Source organism: Ruditapes philippinarum, unplaced genomic scaffold (genome assembly GCF_026571515.1).
Source record: "Ruditapes philippinarum isolate M1 unplaced genomic scaffold, ASM2657151v2 ctg4448_1_1_1_1, whole genome shotgun sequence".
NCBI classification, from domain to species: domain Eukaryota; kingdom Metazoa; phylum Mollusca; class Bivalvia; order Venerida; family Veneridae; genus Ruditapes; species Ruditapes philippinarum.
In genome coordinates, this window is record NW_026866428.1 from 79,230 (window position 1) to 95,021 (window position 15,792).

At 30.4% G+C, this 15,792-nt stretch overlaps 1 protein-coding gene and 1 long non-coding RNA gene across 9 annotated transcripts in view; one reads left to right on the top strand and one right to left on the bottom strand.

Moving 5' to 3' along the window:
- The window catches only part of LOC132732442 (melanopsin-like), a 113,758-nt gene that overhangs the window by 25,089 nt on the left and 72,877 nt on the right, over positions 1-15,792 (bottom strand). For all 8 annotated transcript variants that reach the window (XM_060718858.1, XM_060718862.1, XM_060718859.1 and 5 more), the window contains 2 exons: positions 9,185-10,147; positions 8,010-8,133 (listed from right to left, as the gene is read on the bottom strand). In XM_060718858.1, coding sequence (XP_060574841.1) covers positions 8,010-8,133; positions 9,185-10,081 — 1,021 coding nt within the window. In that variant the 5' untranslated portion in view covers positions 10,082-10,147. The remainder of the gene's footprint in view (positions 1-8,009; positions 8,134-9,184; positions 10,148-15,792) is intronic.
- On the top strand, positions 3,868-7,447 carry LOC132732445 (uncharacterized). The gene is made up of 2 exons (XR_009626045.1): positions 3,868-4,277; positions 5,979-7,447. It is a non-coding gene; the product is annotated as an uncharacterized LOC132732445 (long non-coding RNA).

A 15,792-nucleotide genomic window follows, 5' to 3' on the forward strand; every position in this document is an offset into this window, starting at 1 on the left:
TCAAGGTGACCTTGACCTTTATCTCAAAGAATACAACCTTCAAAGTCTTGTTACAGCCGGTGCCCCATCATCTAGTTCAAACAAATTTGTACACAGTTAATTCATTTTGTACTTTACAGAGAACAGTACTAATTCTATAGCAGAAATGACACAGAGCATTTATCATTTATCTCAAACTAAAATTAATATTTTGTTTATTCTTCATAGATCTTAGCCCTGCATGCCTTCAAAATATTCTTTAACATATAACATTAGATAACATGACAATGTTTTATTAAATTACCTTAGTATATATATCATTCTATAAAATATGTGATATGTAATGACAAAGCGCTGACATGTCCAATGCGGTAATGCTAAAGCTTCTCATGTACTCCAAATTGCCAACAAATTTTCACCTCATTTTCAGTCATATGTATATACATGTATATTGTTTATATATAAATAAGCAACAAATTGTTATGCACTATAAAATGCTCTTCTTACATAAGATACCAACATGTGCTTGTGTTTTTCATAACCAGTAATTCAAAGGTGAAAAGAGCATGTGATATTAAGTACAGATATATCTACAATAGTTCCACATGTCTGATGCAGAAATGAATAAAATGCAAGTTTTAGAAACTGTGCATTTCAGTATCAAATAATTGCAATTTAAAAACAGTGGATTTCAATAAATTAAAATATAATATTCTAAAAAATTACTTAAAATCATAATTCTACAATTGTACACACCCTACTCTTATGAAATGCAATATTTAAGAAACTTTATAATTTAGACCATTATAGATGCAAGTGTTTTTCTTTATCAAATTTAATGCAATTCTAGAACTGTGTATTTCTATATCAAATATAAATGCAATTCTAGAACTGTGTATTTCTATATCAAATATAAATGTAATTCTAAAACTGTGTATTTCTATATCAAATATAATGCAATTCTAGAACTGTGTATTTCTATATAAAATATAATGCAATTCTAGAACTGTGTATTTCTATATCAAATGTAATGCAATTCTAGAACTGTGTATTTCTATATCAAATATAAATGCAATTCTAGAACTGTGTATTTCTATATCAAGTTTAATGCAATTCTAGACCTGTGTATTTCTATATAAAATATAAATGCAATTTTAGATTTGTGTATTTCTATATCATATAAAAAGCAATCAACGAAGCATATACTGTACCAATTTACTCTAAAACTACTGAGCATGTATTTCCTCAGAGGTTTTATGCCCTTAGAAATAAAAAATAAATGAATTAAAAATACATAAACACCAGTAAAGTGGTAAACATATCACCAGAGACGAAAAAAAAATTACTTCTATTGGTCATGGGTAACTTGATGAATTTGATCATTATATTATTTATTTGGTAGATGTCATGATGGAAACTATTTACACTCTAGAACTTTTTGATGATATAAAAATATGAACATCATTACTGCTATGATGATGTTGATGATGATGTGGATGATAAATAAACTGTTTGCTTTAAAGCAAAATATAAACATATTGCAATATTGTTTTAATCTAGGTTTAAACCAATAAAAGGACCAATGATAAGGTTTAATTGATAAATGACAAAAATAATGATGTAATTTAAATGATGATGAAAATTATAATGAAGAAAATGTTATAACAAAAATGATGACAGTGTTGGTGACATTGATGATAATATAATCACATTGATACAAATTATGTAGATGGTGATGACAATATATGATGAAGAAGATGTAAATAAAATAGATATGTAAAAGAGCTGATGGTGATGATAATACTAATGATGAAAACAATGTAATGATTGATGATAATGATAAATGATTTGGCATAATATAATAATTGTGATGGTGATGTAACAAAAATAAAAAAAATGATGATAAGATTATGATAAAGATGTTTAAAAGGTTCATCAATCAATGATGACTCAAAAAATAAAGTATCTGATAAGATAAAAGAAATTCTGTAAGTTCTATATAAGTTCTGAAAGTAAAGCAACATTATACATGTGTCATAAATAATTTAGCATCAATTAACATAAAACACATTTCAGGATTAGCCAGCTGAAAAAAAGAGAACATTTCTTATAAAACATAAAAACAGACAATAATAAACATGAAAGTTATGCTTAGAGCAAGTAGCTCTACAAACTGTTTTTGATACTACCTGTTCCTAATTGCTTATTAAATGAAGCATTTTCTTAGATGTTTTCTTCTCTAAAAGCTGTCTGGTATAAATAAGGCACTTTTTACATAATTAAGTTTTTTTTACTATAGTATTACAGTACAACCTGTGAAGAGCGGCCCTCTATAGGTCCATTTTCTTTCTATTAGTAAAAATTTACAATAAATTTAACATCCCTTAAGCAACAGCTCTTAGGAACAACCGAAATCTTAAAATCTTTGCATCTGAAAGGGTGTTGCCTTACAGCATCTCAAAGGGTGTTGCCTTACAGAGATTGTGCTTTATATATATAACACAAAGACGCAAATATTTCCATTGAATAATCTAACAGGACAATCCAAACCAAAATGTTGCTTTTGAGCTTGCCATTTTGTTCACATTGGACTGGCAATTACCCTATGTTGAAAGAAATAACAGTTGTATGTACAGTCAGTCCAGCTCATACATGTATAATTATAATTTTATTAATTATATATAACCTTTGAATGTTTGTTATAGTTTATAAACACATGCACCAATGGAATAAGCTTAAAGCTATTGAAATTTTAAGCCACACTGATCACAGTAATGTAGCCTGATCTTGGAGCACATTTGACTTTTATGTAAAATGAGTCAAGCATTTCTGCACATCCTTAACTCAGCATGGCATTGGTTAAGAGGAGATTTTAATTCTTGTTTTTTTTCTTTTCTCTCATGTTTTAAACATTCAAGTCATATTTCAATAATTATAGAATTGGTCACATTTTAAAATCTCAATATAAAGCTGACTATTAAAATTAACCATTTTTTCATGTAAAATAGTTCTATTATATACATCTCAAGAGAATTAAAGTTATGCGAAAAATCTTCAAACAATTTCTCATGTAAATTTAATTTAATATAGAGTAAAATAATTAAATTACTTATTTTTTGTCTTCCAGGAATTTTGAATGATTGTTTTGTTTAAATTATAGAAGTTTTATGAATAAGTTTGTTTTGTTCTCTTGACTTTTATTCAGTCACTCTGATATTGTGGCATCTGGCTATTTTCCAGCTTTTACTGGTGGAGGAAGAATGAAGAAGCATTATTTCAGGTACAAGATATTTCAGGTACAAGAAGTCACCTGAGTAGAACCACAATCAACTGATGCAAGCTTGATAGCTTTAAGTTTCTCACATAAAATATTTAAAGACTAATGGGTTCCCCACCAGCAGCAGGCCCTCAGTTGCAACTAAATGGTGCCTGAGTGAAATATATAGCAATGTACTAAGAATCAATATAACATTGACATGATCATTAAATGAAAATAATTGATTAAATTTTGTCACCTTAGTGCATTTATAACTGATTATCTGCTATTAAATTTAAAGGGAAATATTATGTAAATGCACTAAAGTGACAAAATAATCATTATATCATTTAAAAATATCTGATGATTTAAATGAACATTATGTAAATGAAGCTAATGGTAAATATACATGTACATTGTTTTTGTTTGTTTGTTTTACTAGTGGAGGAAGACCTCAGGTGCCCTTCCGTGCATTATTTCAGGCACAAACGGGCACCTGAGTAGAACCACCGACGTTCCGTAAGCTAGCTGGATAGCTTCCTCACATGAAAGAATCCACAGTCCCTGTCGGGATTCGAACCCACAGCGGTGAGGGGCAAGCGGTTTGAAGTCAACGACCTTAATCACTAATAATAATAATAATAATAATAATAATAATAATAATAAAGGCTTTATTTAACGAGGCTACATATTCGCCAAAACGATCTTCCATATGTACCTCAACATATTTACAACATATTTACATCAAATAATTATACAAAAGACAATGTAATATTATAAAACATGGTATTAACTAGTTATAAATGCAATGACAAACTAAACATAAATATTAACCATTAACAATGAAAACTGCAGTAAACATAATTATACAAACATAATACTATGGTATTGGTTTAACCAGAGTACTTCCACTTTATGTAAGCTTTTTTGAATTTTTCAGTACTTTCAGACTGACGTACATAAAGTGGTATATTATTCCAGATTTTAGTTCCAGAATAAGAAAGTGATTTACGGTAAAACTCAAGATTAGGTTTAGGGACATGTAGATTAAGATTGTTTGTTGATCTAAGATTTCTGTTATGTAAAGTTGAGATAAAATGAAATTTTTCTTTCATGTAGCATGGTGAGTTTTCTTCATGTAATGATTTGTATATCAGGATTGCCTTTTTGTACTCAACCCTGTCATTAAATTTCATCCATCTTAATTCTTTGAAAAGAGGTTCAGATGGTGCATCTGCAGCTTTATCTAGGATAATGCGAGCTGCTCGTTTTTGAAATTTTAGTATTCTCTCAAGAAGTTCTTTTGAGCAATTTCCCCAAATTGAACAGCAATAGTCTATATGAGGTAATATATAGGCATTATAGAAAAGTTTCCTGGCATGTAAATTGAGATATTGTTTTAACCTTAAAAGAAGATAGAGATTACTATTGCATTTCTTTATTGTTTGTTCTACTTGAAGTTTCCACGTTAGGCAATTGTCAACTTGTACTCCAAGAAGCTTTTCAGATTCAGTGAACTCAATATTATTGTTAAATAATTGAAGTGGTGTACTTGTTGATGCATGAATGTAATGTTGGGTCTTTTTTGAGGCTGATATGTACATAGCTTTAGTTTTGTCTGTATTAGGTATCATAGCACTGTGAGTGCACCATTCTTGAATAGAGTGTAGGTCTTTTTGAAGTTTTACATTTAAAGTTTCAGTGGAACGTCCTGTAGCACTTATTGTAGCATCATCTGCAAACATATCCATTTCTGAGTGTTCAAGATGTAAAGGTAAATCATTTATATAGATCAAGAATAAAATGGGCCCTAAGACAGATCCTTGAGGGACTCCAGCTGATACACCCAAAGACTCAGATGTGGTGCCTGACACAGATACCTTCTGAGATCTTTCTGTTAGGTATGATTGGATCCACTGTAATGTATGATCTGAGATGTTATAACAACTAAGTTTTTCAATGAGTAGTGTATGGTTAACTAGATCAAATGCTTTTGTTAGGTCAAGAAATATGGTTCCTACAAGATTGTTGTTATTGATTTGATCAATCCAGTTGTCTACTATGGATGTTAGACCAGTTTCACAAGAGTGACTTGTTCTAATCATATTTTGTTCTAAACCTAGATTGTTTTTGATCTTCAAGAAATTGTTTGAGACTATCAGATACATGCTTTTCAATGATTTTTGATAAAACAGGTAAAACAGAGATTGATCTATAGTTATTTTTATCAAATTTAGACCCTTTTTTGTAGATTGGAATTACTTTAGCCATTTTAAATGCGGTAGGAAATTTACCTGTATCAATACTTAGGTTAATTATTTTAACCAAATGGCTTGAGATAACATGGCAGCTTAGTTTTAAGAAACGAGCACTTATTTGGTCAAGGCCAGTTGCTTTGCTACAGTCTAGAGTTTCAAGCACGTTCCTCACAAATTTTAAATTTTTTAATCACTCGGCCACGGACGCCCAACAATGTAAGTGAACGACCAGTAAACCTATAACTGATGTGGTGTTATCAAATGTCTTAACAACCACTTTATATCAATCACTGTATGTTAATTTAATATTGATCAAACTCAGTCATAAAATTAAAAGATAATTATGAATTATAGCAATTAAAAATGAGTTGAAATTTTACTCCTAATTCAGCTGAAGAGCGATCAGTGATCTTATGTGTCGCCTCATGATGGCCAATTTCATGTTGTGTAGTAGTTTTGTGACAGACGGACAGACAGACAGACAGTGCACAACTAGACTTGCTACTGATCATTCCTGTAAAGTTTGGATGGAATTGCACCAGTAGTTTATGAGGAGTAGTCCGGACAAGTTTTGTGATGGACAGACAGACGGACGGACGTTCTCACAGGACAGTAATTATGTGGCTACTCTATTGTTCTCTCTATTGTTCTTTTAAGCCACACAAAAGAAAATAGCCACATAAAAGCATTATGGAATGAATGACATCAAAGAGAAAGAACAGTTACCTATTGTCCCTCTAGCCACATAATTACTCTCCTGTGAGTGCGGATAGACAGACAGACAGACAGACGACGGAGAAGTGATCCCTATATGTCGCCACTACTCCGTAGAGGCGACACAAAAATGGCCCTGTCCATTTTTGGAACTATCTTGCTCACAGTAAATTACAGTCCATAATCAAAGTGAAAATTTTAAGTTGATCAGCAAAAGGTATATAAAGCCTAATCAGAATGGGTGTTGGTTTAACTGGCAAGTGGCTCATAATTATTATACTGGTAGAAACTACTACCTGGAGCAGAGTGAAGGCTAGAAGCATTTTAAAATGATCAATCATAGTTGTTATATTGGCTGATAGCATTTTTATGTAATAGTAAATGGTTCAATAATTTTTGAGAGGCAAATAATTAAAAGTTATGAGCCTAAGGAGAAAGCCTGTGCATTATAACAACACTTGTTCAGTTTTGGCTCACAGACAATTCCCATAGCTGCAGTTTTCTATATATAAATTGAACAATGCAACACAACATTACTGGGTTAAGATGCATCACATATGTGCATTAAGTCATTCTTTCATTTTATGATAGTTTATAATGTATGTTCAGATATGAATTTTTCCACTTGTTAAAATCTATATCTCGTGAAAAAATAGTTTCTGTTAACTCAGCGAAAATCTATTGAAAGTAATAAACTTACAATGTTTGTATACAGCTGTATAAGAACTATAATATAAAATGTCAAAGATTTTCTTATTTGATTTCTATTGTTAGGCTTAATAATATTTTCTTCCTTTAATTGAATTACAATGTTATTCTCAAACAACTTGAAATATCTATAAATATAATGCAAGGTTTTCTCATAAACTCACAAAATCTCATCCATGAATCTGGCATCTCAAATTAAAATACTCTGTTCCCATTTATACTCGTATAATTATATAGCTAAATATGACATTGAGCAGGAAACCAATAACCTGCAATAGTGTTTACAAATAGAAAAAAAGAAATGATAGAGCTATTTAAACTTTAAAACACCTTACTGCAAACCAATGTAAAGTTGTAACTGACCTTAACAAAATGTCCAAAATCAAAACAAAATGTTATGAGCAGCAGGACTGACTGTACCATCTGTGTCATAATGCTTATAATATACAATATATTCACAATATAATAAAAAATCAAATTAATATAAATTATCTAAAGAAAAAATAAAAGGCAGAAGAATGAAAAAAAAAACTCAATTGTATCAATTGACTAATATTGCATAAAAATATACATTGAAATATTGTATAACTTGAGAAATGACTTCATTTTCTCCCAAAATCCATTGCTTCAATTTTTTCTCTAGTTTTGACATAATTATATCAGACTACGCAAGAAAATGGAGTAAATTTACTTCAAATATCTATCCTTAAAATGAGACTGTCCTGGGTACTCAGGTGGATCTCAATATTATTTTTGCTTTATGACATACAACCTTTTTGTACTTGAAGCCAATATTTTAAGGCCAAACAACTTTAAGCAAAGAAAAAAGAAGGAAAACTGAAAAGAAAAGATCAACATTTCTTAATAGATTTTCTACTCTACTCTTCAATTTCTTTAACAAATTTACATGTATGACAATGTAACATTAAGTTCTAATGATAATTGATATAGCAGAATAAGAATATAAGCAGAAAGCGTGATTTACATACATGTAATATATATATATAAATTTAAAACATACATGTAATATATATATATAAATTTAAAACTATGTGGCAAAAGAAATTTTAGACCAGGAGAAAATGTATACATACCATCACTGACTATATACCCAGACTTCTGGCACAAGATTTCCTTGTAGCCCTCTCTGAAGGATGGACTTCTCCATGCATATATGATGGGATTACATCCAGAGTTCATGTACATGAAACAGTAGGCCTGAAAAAAAGAAAAAAGAGAAAGAATTTACACAGTTAAAATTATGTGTATTAACATGCTATCAATGTATATTTTAACATTTTAGTATTTATAGATTTGTTCAGGGTTTTCTAAGATGTTCATTCAAAAAATTGATACATACTATAACTAGATCTTTGTTAAATGTATTTTCTGCCTGGGCATTTAGTCACATCAACACCTGTACTATAGGTAACAGAGGTAAATCACATGTACCCCTAAACTGTGCATAATGTTTCAGGTAAGAGTATGCACAGCAGTAAGGCCTGACCTACCAACCATGAGCTTTTTATTTGGCATAAATTAAACATTAATTCAGTATAAACAGACAACAGATGCCCCGCCTTTCTTTATGATTCATGTTTGTTTGTTTTTTAAATAATTTCTATTTCTGTCAGCTACATCATTTTGTCATTTATATTTTGAATACATTTACATTAACAAATAAACTTTTCCAAGTTCAAAGCACAAGGCAAGTCTGAGTCTACCCCTTAAAATTTGAATCTAGGTGAAAGACGGTGACCTTTGACCTCTCACCAATAATGGGCCCTTTCCATTAAAGGTTAACCCTTCCATACAGTCTGACCGGAGACTCCATACTTCCAGTATCTCAATTTTTGTAATTTCTTAAACTTCTGAATGGACTATTCCAAATACAAACCTAGGGTAAATCTATTGCAGGTTAAAGAATTAAAGTGAATTGGTCTACGATGGGTTAATTTACCATATGTATTTCAAATATTAAAAAAAAAACAATAGAAAAGTACGGATATTCTTGTATATTGTTGATTGAAACACAAATGTTAATAAAGTGTAAGTGATTTAGTATGAACATCTATACGAGTTCTGGTATCAGCTTTATAAATATACATGTATGTAATATTAGTTCATGTATTTCACCACTTGCCAACAACTTCCAATCATACATGTAATTCTTTTGTGATTTGTAATCATGTCTAATATTTAATATTATCACCATCATTATCCATTATAGACCAATTCACTTTAAGGTATTAAAAGTTGCAATACTTACAGCAGGGTTTGCCCAGGCCAGGATTTTAGACTTGTCTTTTATAGTTGACACATAGGAAGAGTAAGCAAAATATGGTAGCCAGCATAACATGAAGCACGCCAACACAATAAATAACGTCTTGGTCACTTGGATCTGCTGCGCTAAAATTTGGTCAGTCTGTAGAGTGGAGTTCTTACGAAGACGTTTAGCGTGACTTCTGAACTCACAATACATGCGCGCATATGCAAATGTCATGATTGCTAGAGGTATGACTATATTAGTGCCCGTTATAATCACATGATGTAAATATTCTAGATTATTACGAGGATATTCGGGACCGCACTGCATGGCCCCTGGTTTTGAGACAACCTTGCTTAATACAAACATAGTTAAAATAGCACATACAATCGCCCACAACCAGGCAGCGGCACTCATTATCAGAATTTTCCAATGGTTGAGAATCCTGCTAAATGGTCGCGTAATTGAGACATACTTGTGAATACTGATATACATTAACGTATGAATTGATGTTATAAAACACACTGCATTCATAAACCCATTGATATTGCACATAACTTCACCGAATATCCATTCTTCACTAATCAAAGTTGTTAACGAAAACGGAGCTAATAAAATTCCGACCAGAAAATCAGCAATTGCTAGATTGACAAGAAACATATTTGTCCGCGTCTGCATTCCTTTGTGACGAAATACCACCACTATCACCATAAGGTTTCCAAACACAGCACACAGCATTGATATGGAAAGCCAGGTACCAAACACTGCTTTCTCCAAGGTATTCCATGGTCGAACACTGCCTGGTTCTGAGATATTATATACCTCTGTAATATTTGTATCGTTAAAGAGGACCATGGGCTTCACAGTTGAGGAAAAGTTGACAGTACTTGGAAACGTCATCTTCTGATTGTCTTGATACACAGTCTCTCAATCAAAGACCTTGTTGAGTTGTCATGGCAATGCAGTCTGAAAATATACATAAAGAATTACTAACCTGTACGAAAATTCTGAGCCAATTCTGTACAGACTCTGTACCAACTCTGGTTGTTATAGAGGCAGATTTTCATTTTTCTGTACAGAGTAGACACCGACACAGAATTGGACACAGAATTGGCCTAGGAAATAGTTGATTTTCTGTGCAGAATAAAACAGAATCAAAAATTTTTCTGTACAGAAAAATTTTCACACAGATATTTTGCTCTTAGTTATTTTTACAAGACAGAATTTCAATACTTAGAAAAAAATTGAGGCAGAATTTACATTGACACACAGAATGTTAAACACTTAGATAAATCTTGAGACAGTATTTACTTTCCTAGCCAGAATTTCACTAATGAGTTAATCTCAGAGTAGTAGATATTCTGTAATATCAGGTGTAACCCCCATGTAACCCCTGTTGGTCAATTCAAACCTTTCAGGCTGCCACGTGAGGTTTTATTACACAAAGTGTCTTCATATTGGCAGAGATTTTTGTTTTTGTTTAGTTTATTTTTTTAATGATAAGTTAACAAGTTAGTTGTTGTGCAGAGCAATCATGTAGAGACTTGAAATTCTCAGATTAAGGGGCCAAAGAAGAATTATGATGGAATTATAATCAAAACCAGAGGTAAGATTTTGCAATGTTTTCTTTGAATTTTTGGGTATACCTTCCATTATAGATAAAAGAAATTATTTATAAATCTTTTAATAGTCTATGGATTATCTATATTTAATAGTGAATTTTACTCTGATTTGAGACAGCTAGACCACTATGGTCTAATGAGTATAAATGCACTGATGTCAAAGCTGGGACAGTGAAATTATTAGTTCATAAATTGCTTTTTGATCAGTTAATAGGTCAAGATCTATGTTTTTTAGATTTCATATATTGCTCTTTTATGCAATAAATAATTTGGCTTTTTTGTTTTGCTATTCTATAATTTTAATTAATTTAGTTTATATTAATCAATTCAAAACTCCCAGTAATTGTGTTACAATTTTTAAGTTTTTTTTCAATTTACATGCACAAGCTTTGGTCAGGGATGATATATGTAAACAGTTTTGCTAGTCAGTGACTTTGATGTTACTGGTAGCCAAAAAAAAAAAACTTAGGTATATAGGGATACAATTGTAACTTTTTTATATACACATTGAAATATTTCACAAATTTTTGCATATCATTTAATAACAGAATGCACATTATTCAAATATTCTTTTTTACTCTTTAGATTATGTCAGAATGTGTGGTGCAATTAAAGAAAGAGACAAGCCATTTCCTGATGACAGCGCCCTCAAACAAGGCTATTACTCGTTGGATAGACTACTCCAGGAAAGAAATGAATATAAATTGTTAATTGAAATTTAATAAATAAGAAATGTTCAAAAGGAAAATTGATTTTGTTTTTAGCAAAAAAAAAAAGAAAAATCTGTACAGAATATTTTCTGTACAGAATTTTTTCTGTGCAGAATTCCCTTTCAGATTTTTTCTATGGACAGGGTTAATTCTGTACAGAATATGAAGAAGCCCAGATTTTTTTCTGCCCAGATTTTTTTTCTGCCCAGATTTTTTTTTTTCTGCCCAGATTTTTTTCTGCCAGAAAATATTCGGCTTAATTTAAATATTTCCCAGAAAAAAATCTGTTACAGATTTTGTTCTTTATCCTTATTGCTTAAATCTATTAATAGAATTCTGGTTCAACTTTGTTTCATTTAACCAGATTTTTTTCTGTACAGACTCTGTACAGAGTTTTCTAAATAAAGTCTGTACAGATTCTGTCTGCATTCTGCCCAGACTTTTTCGTACAGGAAGTAACATGCTTATAATCTTTTTCATTTGATAAACTAGTAATCATTTACCTTAAGCTGCAACATTCAAATAATCAGTCAAAATACACTGCTCACCAGACACCCCCATCCCAGCTATTGTTGATAAGAAGTCATTTCAAGTTTTTTCTATTCTTTATCTCTGGTGGCAAGTTTGTTAAGGTGAGTATTGGAACAATTTTAGTAATGTACAAACTTAAGATAATTTCTGTGCAGTTTCATAAAAATCTGTCAAGTGAATTCCAAGATTTCATTTAAAACTAAGTGGCAGCCATGTTAGTCAACAGATTAGAATGATTTGAGCAATTTTTGTTCAGGACTACCTTAATAATAATTCCTTTAAAGGTTCATAAAAATCTCAAAGGTTTTTATTTTTTCAGATATGTTTTTTTAAGTAAAAACGATAAAGCCTGACACCAGACAATAGCTGATTGTGATTGTGCTCAGGTGAGTCAAAAAGTCTTCAACTGAAGTGACACTGAAAACAATGATCCTTACACATATTCAATACAATTATCTAACTATGGCATACACCAGGGGCCTTAACACACAGATAAATTACTGTTTTACAATTGTACAGGTAGATTCATTTACTAAATAAAGATACAACAAAACCCAATCCAATATCAACCAATAATTCTAAATCTCCTATGAATAAAAATACACTGGAAATAAAAGAGAATTTAAATAACACTGTTAGATAGTTAATAAAAGGTTTTAATGGCAATGGAGCCCAAATCTGCAGGGAATTATAACCTAATTTTTATGTGACCAAATTTCTCTTAAAAGGTTATCAGTGGAATAATAAACAGAAACAAGTGCAATGGAAATAAAAACTGTTTGGTTGAAAAATATCATGAATTCTTGATTTATGACTATGTACAGTACCATATGAAAACAAATGAATCAAATCTACAATGTCTACAGTTTTTTTTTCATTTCATGACCTATTTTTCAACAAAAAATTATCCAAATTATTAAAAAAAAAACAAAACAAAAAACATACAGTAAAAAACTCTACTGTTTATTTCTTTTATGACCTATCCAAACTAGATGACACAAATTAACTATACTTATGTATTTGATTTAATTGAAGCAAATATAAATCTGGATAAGATTCAAGAAAATTGATCTTATTATTCATGACCATTTCTGTTTTACCACAGCTTTTGTAATATTTGATCAGATTAGTTATTAAATTTGGCTTTAGATGAGCTAATGAGGACCACTATGGTGCCAATCAGGTCAGGACTTAAACAAACAATGACAACATGGAAAATCTATACATCACAGGTAAATTATGATACAAACAAACACAACTTCTTCCTTTCTTAATCATCATTAACAAAAAAACTTTCTTTAGAACAATCTTAAATTATTCATGATACTTTCTCAATAAATTAATGATGAAGTGAAACAAAGAAAGACTCAGTGCAGTACATAATATCCATTCTCTGTTTTACTCTTATTTTTTTGCCTCTCAAAACAGAACATTTCTGAAATAGCATCATTCCACTTAAATTAAGAGCTGTAACTCACGAGTTATGAACAAGTTATTGACAACATTAAATGAAACTGGCATAATGAATAAAGTGTTTTTGCAGGAAAACCCGGTATTTGTTCCAGTTTCATATCCTCAAGGCTAATATTTATAATTTATAAAGTATAGATGAAATTCGTTCTCCTCGTCTCTATGGAGACAAACATTACACAATTATTAACTCAAACTATATTAGCATTTTTTGTTCTTCAGTTCCTCAAGTTTAAATGCAAAATTTATGTGCTGATACACAGTGCTTTGATATTAACTGCCTATCTTATATTTGATAACACTTGTATCCAATTGTTTATGGACAAATAACAATCCTATTATTTCAAGGACATGCTTGTTGAGATCTGGTGATTTGTAACATAGCATTTCCTCGTCAAAATGCTTTTAGAAAATTAATTATAAAAAAAACATTAATAATTTCAATAATTTCAATATTCATAAATAACTTACATTTTTAATAATCATTAAAAGAATTTCATTGTTGTATAAATATTTTGATAAAAATTACTTTTAGATTCTTAACTGATAAATTTAACAACTCTAATATAAACATGTCATAGTGGTCAATAAGGAAATATATTATCACCTTTTGATTTTAATACTTTATGGCTTAATTCTCAATTTCCTAGTCTTTTATCAAACAAGCCATACTTGATTATCATTTTGACATTTATTGCTAATATTGCTTTAGGCTTAAAACACTATGACAGCTCTTTCTTAATTTATATTGTTGCTTTTTTATATTTTAAATTAGTCTTATCTTGAAACTGGAACTTACAACATCTAAGAGTCTTATTTTAATTCCGGAACTGAGAACATCTAAAAGTCTTATAATAGAATTTCGGACATATAACATCAAGTCTTAACTTAAGAAAATAAATAAGTAAAATTAACTTAAGCAAAATTCAGGTGCTAGCTGTGAAAATATATGTGTGGACTATATGATTATTTTGTATTTGAGAACTTTCAATGGGCTATAAAGAAATAAATGAAATAACATCATACTGGACTTTTGAGTTATAAAATAAGTCATCATAACAAAGAGGATACTGGATAATAATAATAATAGTATCCCACACACACCTAACCAACCGAGGGTTTCCGTGTAGGGCGCTCACTACGCCAGCGAGTATTCCCCAAACGACCCCAAAGCGAAGGCCCTGCCGGTGACCCTTGGCTACAGATTTTGGCGGAGAATACCGAAGGTAGAAGATCCTGCCAAGACATGGAAAGAGTAGAAATAACGAGAAAAGAAAAATGGACTTAAAGTAAATATAGTAAGTGGGAAATATTAGAAAAAGGAAGATTGACACAAGCAGGAAATTGGAAAATACCATCATTAAAAATTATAAAAGAATCTTATACTGAAGGGAACTTTTAAAGCAATTTCAAAATTACCAAACAGAAGTGGGAAAATTATGTCAAATCAACTATTGAAGGAAAATAAAACCAAAACTAAGAGGAAACCAAACAAAGAACCAAGGAGGGAACCAAGAAGAACCATAGATCAACAAGGAACATTTTCGTAGAAAATCAAATCAAGAAAGAAAATTTTTTTTTTGAAGTTGGTAAGTGAAATTTTTAACATTCAGTGCTATATTATATGTTATATTGGGTGGCTGCTACATTCTTATATTTATTTTTTGTTTATCAACAAACAGCATATTTTAATTATCTACATTTTAAATAATTTTTGTTTAATTAAATAGATTTTTGTTTGGTTATTTTTCAAAATTTAATTTTGACAAAAAAAAAAAAATACCTTTGTAAATTTTTGTTAAATTACATTATTGCATTGCAACTGAAAAGAAAAAACTAGTAGCTTAATTCCTGAAATATAAAAAGGTCACTAAACCTATTATGTTAAATTTTTACCAATTTTGATTGTATTTTATTTGTTATTTCTTGTTGACCAAGTGCTAAAATATTTTATAACATAAACAAAGAGAAAATGGCAAGTACTTCTTGGCAGTGCTCAAAATCTATGTGCTCATCAGTTCAGTATAACTGTCCTGAGAAACCCTCTATCTCCCTGGTCTCTTCTTTAGATCAAAATGGCTTTTCTTATATACAATTTCAAGATTTTCAATATAAAGCTCTTTTTGACACTGGTGCGAGTATATCATGTATTGGCAAAAATGTTATTGATAGACTTTTCAAAAATCCTGTTCTAGAATCTACTAATATACCTAATGTTTATGGTGTTTGTGGTGAAATTCATCCCATTCTAGGAACTATCTCCCTTACTTTTACTATG